This window comes from Syngnathoides biaculeatus, chromosome 3 (genome assembly GCF_019802595.1).
Source record: "Syngnathoides biaculeatus isolate LvHL_M chromosome 3, ASM1980259v1, whole genome shotgun sequence".
Classification (NCBI taxonomy): Eukaryota; Metazoa; Chordata; class Actinopteri; order Syngnathiformes; family Syngnathidae; genus Syngnathoides; species Syngnathoides biaculeatus.
The window spans coordinates 33,021,998-33,032,773 of NC_084642.1; the positions used below are offsets into that span (position 1 = coordinate 33,021,998).

General features: G+C 38.8%; 1 protein-coding gene across 15 annotated transcripts in view; it reads left to right on the forward strand.

Moving 5' to 3' along the window:
- tjp1a (tight junction protein 1a) overlaps positions 1-10,776 on the forward strand; it is a 161,773-nt gene that overhangs the window by 99,578 nt on the left and 51,419 nt on the right. For 14 of the 15 annotated variants that reach the window (XM_061815470.1, XM_061815474.1, XM_061815475.1 and 11 more), the window contains 3 exons: positions 4,544-4,600; positions 8,400-8,524; positions 8,587-8,689. In XM_061815470.1, the coding sequence (XP_061671454.1) occupies positions 4,544-4,600; positions 8,400-8,524; positions 8,587-8,689 (285 nt within the window). Of the gene's footprint in view, positions 1-1,138; positions 1,230-4,543; positions 4,601-8,399; positions 8,525-8,586; positions 8,690-10,776 lie in introns of those variants that run through there. The other variant, XM_061815480.1, reaches the window with a different exon arrangement.

Consider the following 10,776-nt stretch of genomic DNA (forward strand, 5'->3'; position numbering starts at 1 on the left):
GGTAGAAGGGTGCTGAGGATGGACCTGCCAGGTAAAAGGGCGAGAGGAAGACTAAAGAGAAGATTTATGGATGTGGTGAGGGAAGACATGAGGGCAGTTGGGGTTAGAGAGGAAGATGCAAGAGATAGGCTAAGATGAAAAAAGATGACACACCTAATGGGACAAGCCGAAAGGAAAAGAAGAAGAAGCATTCATTTTTTTAGAACATTTCTGACTGCTGATATGTTTAAAAATATTTGCTACAAAATAATTAGTAAAGTAAGTTTCTTTCGGCTTGTCCCTTTCAGGGTCGCCACAGCGTGTCATCTCAGATGAACGCACATATGTTTGGCACAATTTTTTACGCCGGATGCCCTTCCTGACGCAACCCTTCTCAGGGAGTGGAAGCCCCAGTGGGATACGAACCCACAACCCCTGGTTTATCAAACCAGTGCTCTAACCACTGAGCTACAGGGCCTCCGCTACAAAATAATTAGTAAATCTACTTTTTTTTTTTTTTCTACTTGTAATTATATGCACCTAAAAAAAGGGCTACAATCGAGAACTGTCATTATGAACAGCTTATTAGCCCATTAATATCCTGGTATGGCCCTGGATATCAAATTGGCGTGAATGTGGGGCCTCAACTTAGAAGTGTTTACCACTGCTGCTTAAATTTTCATTGAGCAAGACTGGATATGGGTACGACTGCCTTGAGTCAAGTGAGATGCTGGTCCAAGGTGGCAGATGTCGAGTTGCTAATCTTAATATTAGAAAAAAAAGAAAAATTCTGTACTTTGTTCATTTTGTATTTAAACAAAATGAACAAATCACAAGCAGGAGTCCACTACAAAACAAAAATCTCATCCATCCAAATTACATATTTTTGTGTGCTTATGATCTCGATGGGAATTTTCAGGTTTTCAGTGGAAGTCGAAGCAATTTCCTGCAAACAGGAAACTGAGTGTTTTCCTGTGGGTGCTGTGGGTGTTCTTGCTTATATCCTGCCTCAGGCTGTCAAGGAGTGCAAGAACACTAAGCTAAAACATTGGAAGGGCTGTGTCTTACTATAGTCTTGAAAAACCGAGCCTCTGATGCTAGCCAATATTAAAATATGCAAATAACTTTGGCCTTATTGTACGATATTCATGAATGGCAGAGATGTGGGTGATGATCTTTACTGATCTTTATACAGTTTTTCCTGATGTTTTGAATCATTCATGTGGTTCAGCTAAGAGGATGCTGGAAAGGTAAGTAATGGACTACTTGGATAATAGTTTGTCACACTGAAATACGAGGAGCAATTGTTCCTCTTACAAATTTCTCCAGAATCTTCTAATTTGCTTATTAAGGTTTTCTTTGATGTGAAAGGAATACATAAGTTGCAGGTCTATTTGGCTTCAAGTGATTCTGATCAAAATTTGTAATGCTTTCATGTTGTGACTTACTTGGTGTTGATTTTGGCTGACACATATGATGCTCTTAGGATGACTGAGGGTTTTTTTTTAAAGTTTTTAACATGGTGAAACTATTTTGTGTGGGTTTCACAATAGTCGTATATACCAATACTTTGACTTTCTACATAAAGATTATTACTGCCGTTTTTGTCACTTACATTCCGTTCATGTTGGTAGTCTGCCCAGAATTGGTACATTAGCCTTTCAACAGTCTGAGTGAGTTTTTACCATCTTTCCTGGACTGTCTATCAAGAGCCAGGTAAGTCCAGGCTAAAATAGTCTTGGACAAAGAGACCCTGTCCATCATGGCTTTTGTGTGTTGTGTGTGTGTTCTGGCCTTGCACGCCATAGTTCAAGCCTTACTAATGTTGAAGTACAAATACAGTAGGCTGTCATTAGTTTCGGCAACATCAAATACTTTCTCATCTTTTTTTTTTTTTTTTTTTTAGCACTTGTGAAGACATCAAAATTTAATGTTGTTTAAGATGAATGTTTATTAATGTAAATGCCAAAACACAAATTTGCTACTTTTTTTCCCCCTCAAACTTCCGCCCAGATACTCTGCATTATGCTGAGGATGCTGATGAGCTCACATTTAATCAGACAGCATATTAAATACCCTTTCCTATTGCACTGAATAATTACCATCATAATCGCAGTGAGGGTGCAAAATCCAGTCTCAGTAAATATTAAAAATTTTCTGAAACATGCAGAGCGCCCTGTTTTTCAACACTGTCTTGAATGAGAAATCTGTGACCTTACAGTGCGTATGGAAAGTATTCAGACCCCCTGAAACTTTTTTTTTTTACACACAGCACCCCATATTGACGGTAAAAAATAGAATTGTTGAAATTTTTACAGATTTATTAAAAAAGAAAAACTGAAATTGTCAGGGGTGTGGCCAGCTCACTGCCCTGTAATTTTCCTCTTCACAGTGATCCCTGTCTAATGGCGCAATCCACAGTTCAAGGACAAGGGCACCTCCCGTCCTCATACCTGTGACCCAATCACCTTGTTGTTTCTCATGCATAATTCCCCTCAGTGGGCCTCGACAGTTAGATGATAGGATGGGTGAATAGATGGCTGAATAGAAGCCAAAACTCTTCAGAGAAATGGATGTGTTTGGGAACGTCAGAGGGAGCAATGGACAAATGGGTCAGGACCCATCTAACAATAGCAGTATTACTGTGGGAGTAGTAGTGGCAGACATGGAAGGGGGACTAGAGCGGGAGGGATTGTTTTGGGGGACACCCAAGCTCTGCGGCAATTACGGACATAAATAACATCCACACAAAGATGCTATGTTAATTGGGGTCAAAGGGTTAATTCTGCTTTCAATAGGATGGGGCCAACTAATTCATTCTTGCAAGTGACTGAAATGATAAGCTGAATGAAATCACAAAAACTCAAGTTTGTCCTTAACTGTACAGTACAATAAGTCCAGCAGAGTTTTTGTTCTCTGCAAAATGTCTTACACTTCAAGGAGGAGGGGAAAAATAACATTGCTTAAAAAACAAATTATTTCTTTGTGATCTGGAGCTTTTATATGTGCATAATCTGACAATTTTAATTGGCAAGCCAATCTACTTCTGATGTTTCCCATAATTTATTTCAGGTATATTTGGACAGTTCTCGCCTCTATAGCATAGCAACTGCCTCAAAATATTTCATTGACATGATATCTGGCTTTCTGCATATCTTCGTTATATTCTCTGTAAACAAGCCAAGTTGGCACGACAGTAGACGTTGCACAATATTATTATTATTATTATATAGATTTCTGTCTCTTGCTCAATTTGACTATTGAATGTGCTTGTATTAATAAAAGTTTAGTTTTTTTCTTCTCATTTCATTGGAGTGCAGCCATTCTCTATTAATGAAGAGGATGATAATGACAGTAATTACGACGAGCCTGAAGATGATGGGTGAAGTTATTCTACTATAAAATCCTGATTAAGGTTAGGACGATTATCCAAATGATGGGGATGGACAGATAGCACACTGAGTTGGTTTGAAGGCCTGATTATGGAAGTGGGAGTTAATGTGCACTGTGGCATGTATGGTGGTGTTTGTCTTTTCTTTCTCTTGCCACATTGGACTGTGCTCAGCTTTCTGGCACAGACAGCTGTAGACTCACTCCCCACAGGCAGATCTAACCGACCAACAGTACTTCATCAGATGGAAAGAAGCAATAGTATCCAGTTTTATTATATTTTACATTCAATGTTCAGGTATTATTAAGTGGATATATCATATAAAATGGGAATGATAAAATATATTTTTCTTGATATAGCTATCATTGACTTCAAGCTTGTATCTCCATTGGCACCATTTTTCGGGAAGTAAAAAAAAAAAAAAAGTTTTGTAAAGCCATCAACATTGCATTGTCAAGGAGAGCAAGTCATTTTCAACACATTACACTGGTCAGTAATTTGTAAAAATAACACACAAATGTGGGAACTAACCAAAAGTATCAATTTATGGAAAAAAAAAGAGGAAATTTCCCAAATTTGGACAAAGGAGGTTTAAGGCCCGATGCCAGTGACATCCAAGATGTGAATATTTGATGCAATGTATTTTAATTTGTTGTTTTAGGAGGTGAGCGGCACAGTGGATCAGCTGGAAAGCATTAGCCTCATAGTTCTGCGGTCCCGGGTTCGATCCCGGACCCGCCTGTGTATAGTTTGCATGTTCTCCCCGTGCCTCCATGGGTTTTCTCTGGGCACTCTGGTTTCCTCCCACATCCCAAAAACATGCAACATTAACTGGACACTCTAAATTGCCCCTTGGTGTGATTGTGAGTGTGGCTGTTTGTCTCGATTAGCCCTGCGATTGGCTGGCAACTAGTTCAGGGTGTACCCCGCCTCCTGCCCGTTGACAGCTGGGAAAGGCTCCAGTACTCCCCGCAACTATTGTGAGGATAAGTGCCTAAGAAAGTGGATGGATGTTTTTGGAGGTTGTGTTGCTTTGGATTATTGTGTTCTCTTTTTATGGTTTAAACATTTGGTCTTGAATTAAAATTAGATGATAAAACTCAAGGAAACCTTACAAATCAATGCCAACTGTAATTCATTATAAAGATTGCCTTTTTGTTTCTTCTCTTACAGAGTGCAGCGATGGAGGAAACAGTCATATGGGAACAGCACACAGTGACTCTTCACAGGGTAGGTGTTTCCAGCCCTATAATTCTTTGCCACTTCTTCTCTATTGTCTTTTCCCCTTCCTGTCTATCTTGTGTCATAATTGCAAATTAGTTCTTATTTGTTCTGAACTCCTCCCTCAGTGTTACCCCATGTCCTTTATCCAATCATGTGTCTTCTTTCCTTGTACTGAGAGGACCAGCTGTAGGAGCAGGATGCATGGTGCTGGAACAATAGTCAAGGAGCCCAAATGGCAGGAAACAAAGCTAAGAAAGACAGACATCAGCATCCACTTCCTTACTGCTTCTTTTCACTTCCTTCCTTCTCAAAACAAAGAGGGAAATGCACTCTTGCTTTTTATCTTGTCAGATTTCATTTGTATAAACTGCATCTCTGAATTGTATTAGATGAGATTTGTATGAAAAACTGATCAGCCTTGCAGACACACCCAGAAGTCATACTGTCCTACATTTACTGTGAGCCAAGGCATTGGGGCGCCTGTTACACAATCAGCAAATATGGGGTTGGTCCCCCTTTTTGCACCTATTATCTTTCCCTCTTTCGGAAATACCTTTTACACAATTCCGGGATGTGTCTGTGACCGTCTGCCTATTCAACCAGAATAATGTGTAAGGTCAGAGACTGCTGAGTGGGCCAGGCTCACCATCTCCCCTCTAGTTTGTCCCAAGAGTGCTCGGTGGGGCTGTGGTCAGTGCATCTGCGCAGGACAGTCAAGATATTTAACACCAAACTAATCCAAGTATGCCTTTATGTACCTTGCTTTGGCCACGGGGGCAGATACATGCTTGAACTGTTAATGGCCTTTCCCAAACTTTTCCCTTGAATTTGACACTAAAGGCTGCTTTATACTCCTGCACGGTCGAAAACGCCCGTATTCCATCACGTGACCTATTGGCCCGTAGTGCACCTCTTCGTAGCAAGCCACACACACATCTAAAAATGTTCCTGCACAGCGAGAGCTGCAAAGCTCATCTCTCATTATTGGCCAATTTAGTCACATTCTGTAATTAAAGGTATTTGGTCATTTAGGTCCATTTGTTAAAGAAGACACACTTCCACATTCCCCATTGTTTTCTTTGTTGTGGAAATGAAAATAAAAATGGCTACCGGAGAGGACCGAAATGTGCTGAGGAAACCCCACCCTGTGGCATTGTAGCCAATACCCGCTGTAGCGACACATATGACTTGGAAAAGAACTGCATTATATTTTCACAACTGCGCGTGTGGGTTGCCCTCTAGTATGAAGGCAAACTAGATGCAGGAGACCTGCAGTGATGTCAGCACGGTCGAGGCACACCCAGCATCAAAAAGCCTTAATGTTCCACAAATGGTTGCACATTGGATGACTGGTTAGAGAGTATGCCTCACAGTTCTATGAAACGGGTTTCAAATGCTGGCCACGCCTGTGTGGGGTTTACATGTTCTCTCCATGCCTGCGTGGGGTTTCTCCGAACACTCCGGTTTCTTCACACATCCGCCAAAAAATGCATTAATTGGAGACTCTAAATTGCCCCAAGGTGTGATTGTGAGTACGAATGTTTGTTTGTTTCCATGTCTCCTGCGATTGGCTCCTATTTCTTGCCCGAAGATAGCTGGGATTGACTCCAGCACTCCCGCGACCCTTGTGAGGATAAGTGGCTCAGATAATTGATGAATGTTCCGAAATTGAATTTATTAAATTATGATTAAGAGGAAACTAAAGGCCCCAGTTAAATCATCAAATCAACATGATGAGTATAGTACAATTAGAATTTAGTCAGTTAATTATTTGTGTACACAGATGAAATATTAATCATTTCCATTTTGAAAAAATATGTTTATCAAATATTTTTACTCGATGCAGTTATGCATAAGTACCTGCCGAGACTGGACTGGTTGTTGTAATCTAGTTAGTAGCATCTTTAGTGAGGCTGAAAGAGCAGCCCGTTGTTGGCCCCTAGCCCTTTGGCTCACTGCTAATTTTATGCATGCAAGTTTACATCACATGGCCTGCTTCTGTTGGGCTTTATGGGAAAAAAAAAAGTTCACAAACATTTTGCTTTACAGTAGTTGCAATATGACAAATCTGAGAAATTAATTGCTAGTTTTAACAATTCTTTTTAAGGCTGTCGCCATTCAATCTTTTTAGAATCAATTCTCCTATTGATTACTGATGGAATAATTGAATAATCACGCCTGCGCAATTTTTAAAAATATTTTTTGTTTTTTAAAGTGTATGGGATGTCTAATTTCTAACGCAAATTATCTTATTTAGATGAAAATATATGTTCAACTGTTCAATAAAATGCATATCCTGTTCGATGTTTTTACCAAAAAATATAAGTGTTTATGAATTAAAGTCCGCGAACTTTGACCTAGTTTCTCTTAACTGCAAAACGACTCATTTTGTGGGTGGACCTGTGACATCACAAACTCTGGGATGGGCTGTTTTGGAACGACGATAAGTTGTGAGTCTTTTGTATTCACGCTGAAGAAAAACCCATTCGTTTCAAGAATTCCTCAGTGATTGTAAGTTAAAACCAATCCGTAAAAATTATTTATTTTATTATTATTATTAAAACTGTGCCAAACAAATATGAGCGTTCAACTAAGATGACACACTGTGGCGACCCGTAACGGGACAAACCGAAAGAAAGCAGCATTATATTATTATATTATTACTTATTTGTAAAAATATACCAACTTAGACGACATTATCGGCTTCTGTGTGTTTTGGTGCAATTATAAGCATTTTACATGCAAAGTAGTTGTCGCGTACCAACGTACTTTGTTTCCGTCTTTTTCCGGCAAATCCGGCAATGTGCATTTGTTGCAGATAATCGAAAAAAAATGTTTCCTTCATAAAGGATTTAAGATTCTTATTCAGCATGAAAACTGTATAACATTACCAAAAAGGTGCATTGAGGTCCTTCCATTCCCTTTAACTACTAACATACATTCTATTCTCCTTTATGAAAGACTGACATCTATGATGAAACTCCAGCTGTTTATAATGCATGCGGTATAAATTTGAATTTGTGACAACTAAATCCCAAGTAAAGGGTTAGCAAGTAGCATTAGCACTCTAGCTATTACCTTTTTAAGTCTAAAACACTGATGACCATTCAGCTCATTCATACATCATGTACATGTATATTACACATGGAACAGCAGTCACATTTGAAAAATCTACCGCAGATATAAAGTTACGGGTGTGGTCCACTAGTCATACCCGCAGATATAAAGTTGCGAGTGTGTGTTCTGTTTGTAATTATGAGTGTACCCCTTTAAGAGTGGAAAGTGGCGGTGTCAGGTAAACTAGGAAGTAGAAGTAGGCTGAGCAGCAGCTTGTTGTTAGGCTTTGGTTCACGGCACTGGATCGGTTTCCATGTGTCCTGAGAGTGTGCGGCAAGTGCGTAGTGCCACAGCTTAGAGGGAACATTGGTCAAGACAACCAAAATAAGCAACGTCTATCAATATCCTTGTAACAAATTTGATGCGTGTGATTTTTCATGCTCAACTGTGCAGATTTGTGAGTGCGATGCATACGCACCTATGAGTTCACCGTGACTGTAACAGTGTCTTAAAAATCACTTATAGACCCTCCTCTTGTCATTTCTGACGAAGTATAACAGTGGTCCAACGCTGAGTCTGTCAATAAATGTACATGTGAAACATGGGTTGCTGCACCTAAGTCGTTTCTCCGGGCAGTCATCTTATTAATTATTTGTCACAACCCCCATCCTTACTTCATTTATTTGGACATTGTAAAGACAATATTATTCCATATTAATACGTTGTGAATTTATCCTCGCATGTGCAGGCTGCTGGATTTGGGTTTGGTATTGCCATCTCAGGTGGGCGAGACAACCCACATTTTCAAAGTGGGGAGACGTCCATTGTCATATCTGATGTTTTAAAAGGAGGTCCAGCAGAAGGATTGCTGCAGTAAGTTTCCCTCAGTTTCCATCCATGTCTTCCTCTCTGTTAATTATGTTTTAACATTTCAGAGAAAATGATCGTGTGGTAATGGTGAATGCAGTATCTATGGACAACGTGGAGCATGCATATGCTGTGCAACAACTGCGCAAGAGTGGCAAAAATGCAAAGATAGTAAGTTTGAAATGGGTTAACTAAATTTTATTCTTTATGGTCCTTTTTTCATACCTAATTTGCATCACAGAGTGTGTATGGTTATGCAACTAGTTACTGGACCTGTAGTTGCCAGCGATCTGTAACTGCTTTCTGCAATTTCACTTTTAATTGTAAGTACATGGTATTGCAGGGGTCACCAACGCGGTGCCCGTGGGCGCACATGGTAGCCCGCGAGGACAATTTAAGGCGCCCGCGATGCATGCTCTAAAAATACCACAGCTTTAAATTTTGAATCTGACTTGCTTATTATTTAAATTTTTAAAAAACCTGTAAAATATGTCACATCATACAAAAAATGTAAACAAAAATATTTTATGTATGTATAATGAACTATGACTGAAGTTTGCTGCAAACAAGTCATGTAGCCCTTCGTACAATCAGTTCTCACAAAGTAGCCCTCACCCTCAAAAAGGTTGATGACCCCTGTGGTATTACATACTCTGCGAGGTTCTAATACGCATTGCAAAGGGACAAATGTTTGGGTCATTCTATGAAAATGGTGGTTTTCTTATCAGTACATTTTACAGAAGGAAAAATACACAAATGTGTCGGACAATAACAGAAAATATAATTGTTTTGTCGTAATGTAAGTGTCTAGCTATCCAAAAACAAATAATCTAGTTTTTATACACATTTTTAAAAATCTACCTTAAATAGCATGCTCGCTGCCATGAATTTGTCATATCACTTGGGTAAAGAGTAACGTTTTAGTGAAATATTTAAAGTTTAACCTACTTTTCTTCTTTTAATAATCATAATACAGAAAAGTGTTATAGTTATGAAGTATAGTACTTTAAAAAGGAAATTATCAATCATTTCATATGAGGATTTAAGATGCGACATTGGTGTTACGGAATTTATAGTAAGGGAAATGGAAATTGATCTAAAATTTTTGCTCTAACTGTATAATTAGCTTATATATTTATTCATAAGTTAATAAATGTTGGTTTGCCTGCAATATCCACAATTTTCACCAACCCATCTTGTCTGTAGATTTGTCACTGGTGTTACAGTCACTGCTGTTGCGTTACTGGTTAGTAACACCATGTTTAAAAAAAAACATTTTCTTGTCTTTGTATTCACTGCCGAATGAGAAATATAGCTTCTGGTCCAATGTAATCTGCTTGCCTATTGTTTATGATTCAATGCACTATTTAAAGTGACATTTTAACTCTTTCTTTTCTGTGAAGAATGCCACAGGTATTTCCTATGGTCAGTTGCTGACTTTAAATTGTTCGTTCGTGATTGTCCAGTTTTGCCTTATTTAGTTGCATTGCATGTTATTCAGCTGACAAATTGACCATCATCTTAGGTAGTCTCATTTGTAATGCACCAGTGTGTAAGGAAGAATGAAATTTACTCAGGCCCTCACCTCTTTCTATTGAAACCAGTTCTCATTGATCTTGACACATTTATTTACAGTCCCTTCCAAAATTATTGGAATGGCAAGGTCAATTCTTTGTTTTTTTGTTCTATACCAAAGACATTTAAGTTTCAGATCCAAAGATGAATTTGAGACAACAGTTCAGAATTCCAGCTTTTATTTCATGTTATTAGCATCCAGATCTGTTAAACAACTCAGGACAATCTTTTGGTTGAAGCCACTCACTTTTCAAGTGAGCAAAAGTCATTGGATACATCATTAAATTAACTGAATGAATAGCATTTAATATATAGTGGCAAAACCCTGACTTTCAAAAACGGCGACCCATTGACTTCACCAGACTGTTGCATTATTCATTTGAAATGCTTTTCCAGACCTCAACTGCAGCCTCTGTCAGTTTTTGTCTGTTTTGAGGGTTTCTGCTCCAGTCTCCTCCTCAGTAGCTAAAATACATGCTCTATTGGGTTAAGATCAGACAATTGACTTCGTCAGTCTAAGACTTTCCCAATTTTCCCCTTAATGAAGTTCTTTGTTGTTTTCGCGGTGTGTGTTGGGTCATTGTCTTGTTGCATGATGAAGCTTCTCTCTATTAGTGTGTATGTATTTTTCTGTAAGTTGCCAGACAGAATGGTTTTATAGACTTCAGAGTTTATTCTGCTGC